The sequence below is a fragment of the Prorops nasuta genome, unplaced genomic scaffold, assembly GCF_024137725.1.
Source record: "Prorops nasuta isolate Cenicafe-Biocafe unplaced genomic scaffold, Cenicafe_Pnas_1.2 PNAS00003, whole genome shotgun sequence".
Classification (NCBI taxonomy): domain Eukaryota; kingdom Metazoa; phylum Arthropoda; class Insecta; order Hymenoptera; family Bethylidae; genus Prorops; species Prorops nasuta.
In genome coordinates, this window is record NW_027116800.1 from 7168791 (window position 1) to 7184010 (window position 15220).

General features: G+C 35.0%; 1 protein-coding gene across 4 annotated transcripts in view; it reads right to left on the minus strand.

The window, feature by feature from the left end:
• Nucleotides 1-15220, minus strand: part of nAChRalpha4 (nicotinic acetylcholine receptor alpha4) — a 113611-nt gene that overhangs the window by 9103 nt on the left and 89288 nt on the right. For all 4 annotated transcript variants that reach the window (XM_066747218.1, XM_066747219.1, XM_066747216.1 and 1 more), the window contains exon 8: nucleotides 11155-11291. In XM_066747218.1, the coding sequence (XP_066603315.1) occupies nucleotides 11155-11291 (137 nt within the window). The remainder of the gene's footprint in view (nucleotides 1-11154; nucleotides 11292-15220) is intronic.

Below are 15220 nucleotides of genomic sequence, written 5' to 3' on the forward strand. Positions count from 1 at the left end.
GGTATATGCTTATATATTTGCATTGACGTCATCACTGCTCATATTACTCTGCTCTGAATATACTTGAAACAGACGTATTAACATTTATTGCATGGTAATATCGTGACTGATTGGACAAATTGTTACGAAACTTCTGAAACACGAGCTTTATTTTAGACACTAAGTGATACAAATAATAAAACATTAATATTCCGTAAATAAAAATCATTGAATTTTATCGAGAATAAGACGATAACTGTATAATAAATTTGGAAGAATATTCTTCGTTTGATGTGTATATTTATGTGGTATAAATATCCTTTGCAGATGCTAAATGGGAGCTTTTTTTAGAAAAATCATGTGAAGTAAGTAAATTTTTTATTTATTGTTGTTGTATTGGCCTCTATCATGGCTATTGGCTATCAACGATGCACCGTTGCACCAGTAGTTCGGGCTTGAATTTATCCTTCCTTTCCTAGGAGCTCTTGTACCGACGGCAATAACTGGTACTGGTATAGGAATTATGGTTGTAAGAATGAGACAGCTTGTTACTTTTTTTCATCACAAAAATAAGGCTTGCTATTAATATGTTTTATTTTCATAAACAATGTTGCAGGCTAAATCTTGACCTAACTGCTGCTCTTTAAAATGTAAACAATCTGTTTTATCATTTCTTATATTTACTACTTTACACTCTGCTGAAATCCTGCGTAACATTCGCTGAGTCCATAAAATTCTTAGAGCTTTGATTCGACTCTTAAATAAATATATTAAACAAATAAAAAGTTTCAGCATGAATAAGGAAATAATAAATCATGATTACTGATCCCGTAAAAACAAGCAGTAAATAATATTGTGCAGCATAGTATAGTTTATTTAGTATTTGTAAGCAGGACCCGTAGAAGGTTATAACTGTATTTTATGGTTTAATCAAATTACACGAGCAAGTAATCTTAACCCTTTAAGCTGGAAATTAATCTAGCTTGCACAGTGTCGAAATAGATCATTTAAAAAAATTATTTGAACTTTCATAATACGCAATAAAATGAATATAAATTCCGCAATATAAACAATGTTCTTATGTACGCGCACAAGCGCACACAACATTCTCGCAATCTGTAACGTGTGTAGCTCGTTATTGTCCGAGATGGCACTTTTACATCGTCACGAGCCACACACGTTATTCCCGGCCAAGGGGTTAATGCGTTGCAGAGTTTTTTTTTCTCTAACAAAAATACTTATGGTTAAAATAAAAATAAATTTAATTATATATGAAATTTTGAATGTTCCATTTTGTTTTTCGAAAAAAAAATGTACTGTCAGTAATATCTGACAGAATAAAAAAGAATATAACGAGTTTAATTGATTGTAACCGAACAATCATGCTTGGCAAAAGCGCCTATGTGAACCCTTTGTTCCTTTTTTCTAAATTAACAGTACGTACATTCCATCGGTACTGTTGTCAAGTGTTATGCAGCTGTTCGTTATTGTTTAGAGAAGAGCTGGCTGGGCTCGGTGAAATTTACTTAACTAACGAACTAACCGTACCTCGCTCCTGCACTTGAACTAACCTGATCACGGCTACCGATGGTGCACTGGAAATCGGTCAACTTAATAGCGTTATATCGCATGTTTCCACACTATTAAACGAACCATTCACATTTACTATCTCATTTACCACCAAAACTCGATCAATCTCTTTCATTGTTTCACACCAAATTTCATATCTATTTTCGTACGCGGTTCTTTAATTACTCTGCAAAGGCATTTCTCTATGTTCCTCATCAATTACCCTCTGATTGATTTTTCGCGAGGATCAAATAATATTTCCAATTAAGCGAAGTTGATTAGAAAAATCAACCGTGCTTCAAGATTTTTTAATTGACTTTTCAAATTTTATCTAATCAACCTTACCTTTTCAATATTATCCATTCACACGAACGAACAGAAAAATACTGTGCTTGCTTACATTTTACTTTGGTATAATAACAGCCATTTTTCTTTGATAATACCTAGAAGTCCGTAAATTTAATGGTTTGAAAATTTAAAGAAGGAATTCTTAAGTTTCGGTGCAATGACCGTTCCCTTTCAAGGAACTATTAAGTAATGAAGTATTTCTCGTAGAATATTGTTTTCTTCTAGCCTTTACTCACTCGCCTGTAATAAATAACTCCAGTTTTAATACGAGATTTTTCACATTTTTGCATTAACAACTATTGCACTGCATGTATATAAAAAAACGGGTTGATTTAATTAATGTAGTAACAATCGTTTATGTAAATAAGGAGCTTTTTTTACGTACATATAAGAAGAAGCTTTTAATAGCGTTATCCAGTAAAGTTATAGAGTTTAAAAAAATATATAGGTATAGTTTTAAAATTAATAAATGTAATACCTTATAATAGTAGCAATTGCTTGAAGGAAGGGGTGGGGGTAGTAGTACAGTGAGAGGAGAATGAGAAAAGAAAGTAAAGGGAAGGAACGGCAGGCGCAATCCAGGATGAAGCGAAGTTAGCAGGGTCATCTTAGAATGTGCATCACGCTCTGAAATATCCCCCGGGACTCAATCAGGAATTGGTTATTTCGCTACCAAGCTGGGAACGCTGGATGTTGGAGTAAGGATCAGTCAGGAAGTACACGTAGACGCACTGCTTGCTTTTCCAGTGCAAAAAGCACATACTAAGGGCATATGTTCACTCTTGTATACAGGGTGACTCAACAGAAAGGTAACCAAGTCATTTCAATGAAAAAATATTTTTCAGATTTTTAGAGAAATCGAATCTTAGCAGTAGAGACTGATTATTGGTAAACAAATTCTTCTAAAAGCATAACACATCCAAATACTATTTTTGGAAACCAATGTTTTAAAAAGGATTTTGTTATTTTTTCGTTAGTATTCCCCTGCATATATATATATATGTATAACTTGCACTTTGCAGTAAACTATGTAAAAAAATATATTTTTCAATTATCGAAAATATCATACTAAAAATACTCTAGAAAATCGAATATATCGCATTGCTAAGTTTATAAAGAGATGAGTTGCATTGAAAAATTTATTTCAATAAAAGAATTGAGAAGGGTATAGGAGTAAAATCGATCGAGCATAAAAATGGCACAGTAGGCAGGTGTCACAGCGATTTCACGGGTGTTTGAAAAATAGTTGAACTAATTTCGTACGCTGAAGAGCGTTTGACAATGATTACATCAGTGAATCGCGAATGCAGCGGCCTGTGTTATAGTTGAGATACGCCAGTTGCGAATGTGTTTTCACGTGAATTCGCAGGGTAGGAAGTAGTGCATGGGTTGATAGAAGCGGAATCGACAAAAGAGGAACGTCGATCCGTGAAATTTTCCGGCGGATGGGGTGGGGTGGGGGTTGGCGCGAAGGGGGCCCCGATGGCAAAACTCTGGGAGATTTCGCTCTTTTTACGGAACACCCCCGTCATTATTGGAAGATCGTTCAGGCGGTATCCACCCTTCAGGAGCGAACAAATTTCGACTATTATCCGCGGAAATGTCTCTGCCAGTAGCATCGCAGGATTGTACTTGGATGTTTCCGATTTTCCTTCTTGATTTAGAACGCTCTTACAGTCCTATATATGTATTAAAAATTACACCCCTATTTACTAAAAATTTTCCTTCCATAAACGCTCTTGAAATCTCATACCTCTGCACGCTCTATATCTTTGTGTTTAAACAAATATTACAGGAATAACCTTTTTCTATTTTTTCGCTATTCCAAAAGTGTGCAGTAGTATTTAATTAATTTAGTGACTCGTAAAATAAAGATATTTCGTATAATCAACGTTTCTGTTTTTCTATAATGAAATCATGGTGGCAAGCTGTTACGTATAGATGTATATCTATACGTAGCACTCGACATAATTAAAGCTCCAACTGTGTCCACCTACGCCTTGAAATCATCGATAAAAAGTTTAAATTGCTTATGATGGCCGAAAGTTCTTCAACTCTGCAGTTAAGAATTGCAGGATTATTGCAAAAATTGTTAATTGCTTCACGAAGTATTGATTACTTTTGAAATGGATACAATTCCGCCATACAAGTATCGCAATTTTGGAACGGTGAGATGTTAAAGCTTGATTTTGCTCTCGAAGGAGAAACCGAGCTAACGGGCTCAGGGCTAGTAAACGGAAGTTGCAGTATCCTCGTGTTTCCTCTGCCTTCCCTGACTGGTTGGAATTTCCAATCTAGCCGCCTCATCCCCGGAAACCACCATATTTAAAGGAGAATCCTAGATTAAAGCTAGAATAAACTAAATTCACCCGAATCTCTTAAGAGACTTGCGAATCCCATTAATTTTAAGGAAACAATTCTAAGAATTTATAATTAAAGACTATTGAAACTTGTGAGTTATTTTTTCTTAGCACTGAAAACCCCTATTCGTTACAATAGTTCATTTATTCTCTATTGCATTTGTGAAATGTTATAGAAAAATTTAATAAGATTACACCTAATGAAACGGTCATTAAAAAAATGGTAAAGAGGCAAATATTTGTAGAAATGTAAGTGAATTCAAACAGTTTTAGAAAATTTTAAATTATTTTATAAGAGTAATGAATAAACTCATTACACAAATAATCAAGTTTCATTTTAGACGTTTGAAGTTATTAAATAAAAATACGCGTCATTAAATAGGAACTATATTGTAAAACGAAAGTTATATGTATTACCAATAATAAAGTTTAAATAAATATAAAAATCTTGTAAAATAAGCATGATTGATTCGTCAAAATATTATTTATTATTGTATTATTATATCAGAATCGATAAGAATAAATCGTTGATGAGTATTATATGGTTTAGTAAAATTGTACGGCACATGAACGCGGTTTGATCGGTGATTCATATATTTGAAAATTTATAATTCGTATAAGATGTATAAATGGTTGGAGCGTGATTGCGTATTTGAGAACGTTTATAGGGCGGATGCCAACAATCTTTAATAGAATAAGTTTTAAAAATAATGGTCGCATACGAAGTAGGTTACGTTTCGACAAGCTGGGTAGTTTGAATAGGTGATCTATCTCATTCGGAGATTTATCGTGCATTCGAATCTGGCAGGGGTGTATTCGTGGAAAAATTTATAAAGTCTTAGAGAGAAATAGGTCGACTTATGCAGGTCAGCTGGTCGTCGACACACCAGGACATTAATTTCAAAAGTGTCTCTATTCACACTCTCCTATGAGTTCATTGGCCCATGCGGGCTCTTTTTAGAGTACTAGAAGTTAGTTTGTCCGTGCAGCAAAAGCCCTTTAAACCGGCCTCGCGGGTCTTGCCTTTAATATTAATGGTTGCATTTGCAACTCCGTATGTACGTCATTTAACTAACTAGCTAGCACGATTGCACTGATGCTCCATGCTACTTTGATCTTTTTTCTTTACTTCGCTCTAATAGATATTAATTTTTACTCTAATTTAACCCTCCCCCCTCCCCCCATTGTCCTACCACCCTTCTACAGCAACAAATTTTCTCCATAATGAATGAATCGAACATTTTCTGCAAGTTTAACTATTTTGATCCAATTAATAATTTTGAATTTTAATTCAACCGTGTAAAATAAGAAAATTTGAATTTAATTGTAAAAGAATGAAGGCTTCATTTTTTCCGACGGTCCTACTGATATTGAAAATCCAAGCAAATAGTTATAAGATGAAAGTATACCTATTAACAAATATTTTCTCGTGTCTGACTATAGCAATCTTTTTCTTTAAATAATCTCATTGACTGAAGCAATAAAATTGATAAAATTTGATATATCGAAGATTTAAGAATATAAATCCATTCCTAAAATGTAAATAAATGAAAGATCATAAATTTTATTTAGATAAACGTAGAATAATGATACATCTATATATACATATATATGTATAGAAAATGACAATTTTACGGAGATTTAGTGTTTGATAAAGGAAGGCCTATTTATTAAACCTATATGCAAATGTAGCAAACTATTATTAATTATTGTTAGATAATTTTAAGAATATAAATGGAAATTATTTACTTTTATTCACGATTTATTAGTTAAAACTTTAGATTAAAGAGTAAATAATAAAGGAGCTCTAACGCATTATAGCAAATTATAAGATGTTTATTAGAAAGAAAATCTAATGGAGCAGGGAGTATAGCTATGATAAATTTATTAACCAAAGTTTGAAATGTGTTTTTTGTATTATTTTAACATTTATAAACAAGAACTGAATAAGTTGAACCAATTTGTAGTTTCCTGAATTGGACCGTGCCATATCACGTTTAGTAACAAGAAGTTCGAAGCCTGGTTCGTCTGGGTTTCGAAATAAACAAATAACTCTCGGAAAGCTCTAGTGTCATTACATACACTCGTTAAAAAATTCATTAGAATAAATAAGGTGAAGAAAAATATTGATATAAAATCGAGTTTGTTTGATTCGATACATGAAGAAGAAAACAAAGCAAGAAAAGGTCATTCAGCGCTGAAATGTGGCACATGGTCCCACACAAAAGTAACAGCCAGATAAAATAAATATTATTACGTGAATTATATGTGTGTTGCTTATAATTGATTATCCACGTTAGGATGCTATCGATATATACAAACTTAGAGATGAGTTTCTTTGATTGGATTTTGGAAGCTATATATAATTATTTAAATAAAGATTTTGCATCTTTCGATTATTACTTTATTAATAAATAAATTCCATTATTTCTTATAGCTTGCAATAGAATATTTAATGACCTTTACTATACACATATTCCCTAAATTTCTTTATAGATATTCCATAAATCGTTTAAGTAGTCAAAATTTGGCTACCCTCCTCTAATTAAGTAAATGAAAGTTTTACGATTTTATTTATAGATCATCTATTCTGATTGGCAATAAACGATATTTCTGATTGTTTGTATTTTATGGATCTCAGGGAAAGCCTCTACACCATAGTATTTCAGATCACGTACACATAAGCGCTGAAATGAAAACGAGTCAGATATACTTATTCAGTTTTCTCTAATAATATGTTCCGGATGTTACTGCCTAAATGAAGCACTACAAAAATTAAAAGTGGCAATTTTACCCGATGAGATTAAGATTAGAGCTGCTAACTTGTGAATTTCCATATTTAAAAATAGGTCAACAGATAATGCGTTAGTCGATCGAGATTTCTAACAAAACTCCAGGATTGTGGTATATCTTGACTTACAATAAAATAAAACTTTTCTAAAAATTGTAAAATTTGTTTGATTGCGAAAAGAGTAATTACAGTTTTATACTACTTTGATGTTAAAGCTTGATTTTTACTACATTTTGAAGATTGAATTTGTTAAATTGCGAAATGATGGAATGGTGAAAAAGTCATTAAGAGTTGTCAAGTGACATATTTGTAGGGAAGAGGGGGAAATGGTAACGAGAGTGAAGGAGAATGGAAGGGGTCGAGGTTTAAAGGAGTTAAACCGCGCGTTGCCAAAGCTCTAGATTCGAAATTTCGAAAGGCAGTTCGAGCGACGTCGTTGCCAACTCGTAATGAAATCCGAATTCCGTGCAGAGAGCGACGACGCTCCTTAGCTTTCTTGTGGTCGGAGGCGTCTGCTGACCGCTTCCCAAGCGTTTGCCCTGTAACTACCTTCACCTTCTACTTTCACAGAACGAAACCCGTCTCTTCTTACACACCGATAACTTCCATTAGTGTCACTTGAAACATCCTTGCAGTTTAGGATCCTTTCTATCACGTTTTCCACTCGTTTCGATCAATGATTTTACAATTTTACCAAATTCAATTGTATATTCTTCCTTATGCATAAGACAAAATATAAGTAGAAAGTTATAAAATATTTTTAATTTGTCAAAACTAAATAATTACTACTACTTTGAATTTTACGAATTGAAGATTCTGAGGTTGTTGTAAATTCTGCAGAAGTCCCAGTTTCTTTAATTTCGTGTTATTTTGAGATTGCAGGAATTGTTTTAAAAGGGTTCCTATGATGATCTCGTCATAGTAGTGCTCAAAGGCCAAATGTAATGGGTATAGTCTGTGTACTGGGGTGGGCTATTGCACAAATGGACCTAGTCGCAACATCTTACACCCTACTCATCCACTGAGACTCTCGTTCTCGAAAAATAATTTTTAACGAAAAAATACATAGTTTCACTAAAAGCCTTTTACTTGTGCAATTTAGAGTGAGTACCCTTTCCTGAAGATGAGCTGAAGAAATCAGAATTGATTGTTGCATATTTGAAAATAATGAAAATCACTTTTGCTTTGATAATTTTCATGAAATATATTAAATTTTCCACTTACTAAGCTGTAATATCTGAAGCGAAAATTTAAGCTTTATTCTACGTAGAAAACCTTTAATTAATGTTGGTTGTTAATAAATATTGTCCGAGCTTGTAAAAAGTAATTTGTACTGCAACTGGCACGGTCTTATACATGTATAAGTATTTAAAGGTGAGTGAAAACAATTTCAGAGTTTTCACTTAAATTAAAGTTTTGTCAAAAAGTGGGGCAAACATTTTGATTATATTTCTTGTGTCTTTCTTTAGAACCCTACATTCACTATATACCATACGAAGGGCAGATATCATACAGAGGGACAAGAAATTTTATCGGATAAACTTCTATTCCATACGTCCTCTAAATATCTGGAAGCAATATTTGCTATGAAATTAAACACAGAGTTGACTTATCAGCGCGGGACAAGTTTGAGGATTAGTTTTGTGTTTGCTGACTGAGTCAGCAAGTGATTAAATGCGTTTGTTTGGATAAGCTTGTTACTTATGAATATGCATTAAATTTATAAACACCCTTATGACAAAATTCTCTGAAAACTGGTTACACGTATAATGGACGATGAGCACACATAGTGATATATTATATATTAGATTTTTTCTACGCCTGCCTCTGTAACAATTGATACTCAATTCATATAAATACTCTGTAAAATTATATAAAAAATCTGCGAAGGCTTTCGTGGATGGATTTGAGGGAAGATATAGAAGACGGTATATATATTTATGGTTTCAAAATATTACGATCGGAATTACTAGATATATATATATATATATATATATAGGTTAGAGGCATTGATCGCTGAGGAGGTATCCATTTGCAAGGAATAATAAAGTAGAAATAAAGCAAAGTACAAAAGAGGATAGCAAGTCCTGTCCGTAAATGATAAGGGATTGAACATCGTTTGTTAAGATGAACTGTCGTTTTTTGCTTTATGAGAGTGACGGTTTGTTTTCAAGCCTTTTGCTGGCTCGATTTTGTTATGGGGTTACTTACAAGGGAAGAGAAGCTTTAACAGCTAATGGTCAAAAGGTTGAAGCGAGCTTCGTGCTTGGAAAGAGTCCAGACTCTTGCCTTATACTTCTGCACTCTCTCTTTTTCTTTTTCTTTTCCTTTTCCGTTTCCTTTTCATTTTCCTTTTCCTCTTCCTCTTCGTTCCGTCCCATAAAACTAATGCTTTGTTTTATCGCTTTTAAAATTCGAAAATCGTCCTTCGCTTCTTCTTGCTCTGTCGATGAAACCAAATGACTTTCTTCGCTTCTCTTCTCTCTCTCTCTCTCTCTCTCATTTCACCCTGTTTCTTCTTAACTCTTTCCTCTTCCCCACCTATCTCGCTCTTTTACTGTTAAGATATATCATTCTAGTTACACGTCTTTCTTTGAAATGCGAGCCACGCTTGAACGTACGTTAAATTAGGTCCTTGAATGTCGTTGATGAATTATGTGCAGCGCTCTTTTTCCTATTCCACTCAAGTGCCTTTTAACGCTTATCTCTGGCAGAGATTCCGATCGGCTTTTTTACAAACTCGTGCAAAATTATACTACTTTCAGTCTTGGCGCTAAAGCTTCGGAGTTTTTACTGCTCATAATTTTCATTGGTTCTTCAAGATCATCTACTATTATCAAAATCGTCCTTTATACCACTTCTCTCTAAATCGTTTCAACTCGTGATGTCTGTGAAGAAGTTGGTCTACCAAAAAGTGGATCATTCTTATCGGATTTTAATTATTGCATTTTTTTAAAAGGTCTGTGTATATATATTTACAATTGATCAGCCAACTCCTCGTCGTGCACGATTCAAGGTTTGTCGAAACTTCCATGGCAGAGACTAAACTTTCGTAATTAATTGGTCATTTAGTTTAGGTTAAATGATTAATTTTAAATCGGTGAGTGCATGAGAAATAGAAGGATTTATGAAATAACTTTGTTTATTTCATTGATTGTAATATATGGACTTTGCATAGTGTGTTTCCGTTTACGAGGATCCTAATGCATAGTATTACAGACGATATTTGATTATTCACACCGAAGTACACAGTATCTTGCACCATTGTATTGTTTAGCATCGTTTGGGTTGGGGATGTAACAAGCTCGGAAGCGAACATCATCTTGTTTATAGCGTACAAGGTAAGACTGGGCAAATTACTCTCTATAGGATAGCCACCCTTATATATAACGTACGCTACTACATTACTCCTCGATTAGCAAAGTCCTCTTGCATTTTTCTTCGGAAATAATTTATATCGCTGCGCCCATTCGTACGTGTCGTTAGTCACGACTACATCGCGAATGAAAAGTATAGTCAAGACAGATATTTTCGCGAAAGTTGCTGCACGAACACAAATTGGCAAAAGTATTGCTTAACTTATTTAGAAAAGCAACTTTTTATTTATATGCATTCCAGGGTAAATGTGGATCGTGAGCTCGGGCCAAAAGTACGTGCGCTCGAGACGTGTTTGTTCGTAGGGTCGAAAAGTAAATCGAGGATTTTTGGCGAGTGTTTTTTTTTCCTGGCACAAGCACTTCCGGGTAATTCGAGTAGCTGCTTACGTACGCTGGACACGCACCTTTGCGTATTGTGCTTGGAAACCACGCAAAGCGAGAAACATAAAACGAACGCAAAGGAAATAAAATAAAAGCAGAGTCGTCGCAATGTCTGAGTTCACGAGCTACCTTGTGCATTCCCATGGAAAATATTTCACCCTTAGAGCAAAATGAAATACCACAAGGAATGGGGATGATTTGAGAAGAATGCCAAGCGTATTTTGCACAGGATTGAATCATTTGTAGCACCCCGTAAAATCGAAATCTATATATATTGATATCGAGGAGAAAGACCAACGTTTTCAAATACCTGTTCGCTTACCACTCCAAAGGTATTTTCAACACTCACCTTATCGATACGAGTATCATGGCGAATATCAGGTACTTCCCAAGCAGCGGCACGACCAATGACGTTGGTGGTATGATTTCCACGACCAGCAGGAAGAACACGTGAAGACTGATGAGAATGGAGATCGAGAGTGTCACCTGAAATTTATTTAAACAATCGTTTAAAAATAAGATTCTTCTAACAGGTATCTAAAGATCACTAAAGCATTTGAAAAATTTTATTTTGCGATATTATAATGATTCTGATAAATGGCTAGAAATATCTAGAGAAGCCTACGGTACAGGTCGCTTATCGTTTATAAGTGGGGCATATACGAATGTTCGTCTTTTCCACTAATCTCTGTCGAGGGTGGTGAAAAATATGGCAGCATTCAAAACTAAGAAAGAACGCGTATGGCAGGTATGAAAATTGAAATTTATCGCTCGGATCGGAGGAGAGAAACACAAAGAAACAAGGGCACTGAGGACAAACGATCTGGCTGAAGGGAAAGTAGGTCTGCGAAAGTTAGGAGGCAGATGCTGACATAAATCCGTTTCAAGGGGCTAAATCCATTCGTTTTAATAAATAAGACGAATGAGTGACGCACAAATCCGTGTAAAGCTTACGTAAGGAACTACAGCTTTGGCTATGATAAAAACCTAAGGTAATATCGCAAAAGCTGCATGGGCCTGAATTATTACGACTGTAGGAGGAATTCTCAGCATCTTTGATTGGCTAATAGAAAATTGCTCTCGAGCCAATCAAATATAAGTCTTTTTAAGTGCTTTTATGAAAATGTCTTGTTTACTCTGCTAGAAAACTACCCTATACATATTGTTGGTTGGTAGCTGGAGGAAAAACCGACCGACGAAAAGGACTAGCAAGGGTCCCCTTCCCTCTTTTCCTGTTTTTCTTTCTTCCGGGAATATCTTTTTAACTTGGTTTCGTTTCCAAAATCGACCCTAGCTGGTGCAGTACGGTTTTGCTTCTTTTAGGACTTTTATTTTATTTAGCCTGAATTTTCTTGGAAATTCAGAGCGAGAAAGTTCACGACTGAATAACGGGCGACACGTGATGGTGTAAAGCGTGTTTTATTATTTCTTACACGCTGAGACACGCAGGATGTCTTCGCCTATTGTTTTCGCGGCTGATGCGAATATAATGTCTCGGCGTAACAGGCTCTGTAGTTATTAATCCTTGAAGTTTCCGCACCGAGTTCAGCAGACAACTTTGCCCCGTTCAGCCATGTTATGTTTTTGCCTTGACTCGCCCTACCCTATTTCACTGCTATGTCCTGTTACGACCTGCCCAACCCTAACCTACTATGCTCTTCTCATAGCTTTGTCCTGGTTGGCTAAATGGCTGTCTTACCAACCTCTATATACCATCTTTCATCAGCTCCACTGGTTCAATATTGCCTTGTACCTGACATATTTTGTGTTGCCAAACTACTCTCACCCCTTTTTCCTTACTTAATCCATCGACCTGTAACTTCGATAACGGAAGCTGAACCCGGCCTGCGCGTTAAGCACTCTCCCACACTATATGTATACCAGTTCAACAAACTCTCCTCTTCGTACTGTAAGCTCGTTTCGTGATTATCCAAGATTAAAACCAACTTCAAATCTATAATTGTGCCTGTGAAATTTCTTAGCTGCAATCTTTGCACGATCGTGATCATTATGGGGAAGGTTGGGTCTGTATAGTGTGCATTATGTTCAGAAAAGCTGTCATGGTTAGGTATAGTTCAATATTTGCTTTAAGGATCGACGTGTAAGTCACGAAATGTAAGATAGAATTCAGTTTGTGTACAGTTGTAAAAATTCAGGGGTACAATTATTTAAGTCCTACATCAATAATACTGTAAAATACTAATTTATTGGATTCTAAAAGTCGTCGTACGATATATTAAAAAACTTTGAAACGTAGAGGTATTTATTATATTTAAGGTGTGAAATTCATTCGGAGAAATGGAATTCAGTGAAAAAAGAAGATGGAAAAGGAGAAGATAAATAAGTTTGAGATTGAATTTCCCTGTACAATGGGCGATGACGTAAAAAAGAAGTTGGACTTTAATCGTGCAATTTCGATAGTCAGAGGTCAATCACCAGACCGCGATATTGCTTATCGATTTTCTCTCTTTGATTGACGTACCTTCAAAGAGCCAATGTGTTCACTCTACTCCTCGCCATTCTTCTCATCCCCTACCGCCAAAAAATCGCAATCATCAAACCAAATTTTTTCTCTCTTTCTTCCCATTAATCTGCTGGGGCCGATGAAAAAGCTATTCAATTAGAGAAGCTATAGAAATGAAAGCAGCATTACTAATTACGTTTATTCGCGCAGTTTGAGCGAATTGTCGATGTAGGGGGTCGGGAATGGCCTTTCAGCGAGGGATGAAGAAAAGATGCGAGGCAGAAGACTGGATCAAGATGGCTGCGACGTAATGGAGCGCGACTAAACATAGTCAATTTTGTAGGTAAAAAGAGGAAGGGAAGAAAGGAAAAAGTAGTTTAAAACGTCAATTTGTCGAAGCGAGGAAGCTCTGTGCAAGACCCACCGTGATGTGTCTGCACGTTAACGAGAAAAAGCATGAAGGGGACGAACCGTGCGTTAATAGAGGGTACGCCGATAAAGCTTCCTAAAAATAGGTGATATTATTGTCTCTGTATACGAGAATGATAAAGAAACCCCTTTTCAATGGAGCAATGTTGAAAGGTCTCGTCTCTTGCAATGAACGTTATTGCGATTTTCTCCTGAAAAATAATATCTCGATATATTTCCAAAATTATCTTTGTTTTTCCACTAAAATTAATTGATCATCAGCTTCAATAGGAGTCAATTATTTACTGTATTGAAATCACTTAGGATGAATGTTTTTACAGATTGACTATAATCAAAATTTATTGCTGTAGCTTTACGTTTCTTGCTTTATTGATGAAACTGAAAAATATATAGTTGAATAAATCTTGCATTGAATAAGTAATTTAAGCCTTAGCAGATTTTAATAGTACAATTTTTTGCTTTATACATTTTATATCGGTATACGTTTCTTTTGTGTAATTTGTGCAATTACGGCAGCATTATTGAGGATTTTTCCATTTCAAACAAACGTAATAAAAAAAGATAAAGAATCGTTTCCATTAAGATAGGGATTAGAAAGATGATCCGCTAACGATTCTTGGTGGTTTCGCATTTATATTTCTTGTTTCTTCGGTCTCTTCTCAGGATGCTTATCGAGAGACAAAATACAGAGATGATCATAGAGCCTCGAGCAAATCCGAGGAAATAAGAAAGGAAGAAAGGGGGAGATAAAAGGAAAAGAGAATAGAGGTGGTGCGATGGAGTTTAGGTTTGGAGGCGACATGGTAAATACGAAGCCAAAAATGGAAATGAAAAATAGCAATGGTTGCCTGTGGGACAAAAGCGACTCCCCCATAATTTAGGAGTAGACAAGAGAAAATAATGAGAAACCACCAACAGTCACGTGGCAAGGATCTTATTCGATTTGAATTTTACACTGTATGCTGCACAACTTTTATCTGCTCAATCATACTATATTCTACAAAATTAGGGAGACGGCGAAATGGACCGAAGCTTGCGAATAGCTCATCAGCCTTTTGAAAGGAAAAACTAACCGATCGATCAAGCCCGATATCTGTCCAACCTTCCTGTTCATTCCTAAAAAAATACGCGTCAATTATTACCGGCTCGTTTATAACTCCGAATACCCTTTAGAAATCGCTCAAACAAGGTATTTCAAATCATATCTTTTCTTATACATATATTCAGCTATTTTTATCTAGATTTGTATAATTAGTTTTCTTTAATTTTCTACAGAATAAAAGATTTAAAAATATTTTTTAAAAGCTAGCCCCAATTACAGAATAAAATACTATTTAAAGTTTCATTATTATTATTAAATTTTATAACGTCTTTGAAAGTTTTTATTTAATACCTCAAGTTTCTTATACTATGTTGAACGTTTGGCTGTAGAGATTGAAATATAATAAAATCCCAGAAAAAACAAGCTTCGCTTGTAAAAAAAGACGGCAAGTACATAAATCGTCCAGTGTAAATAATATAG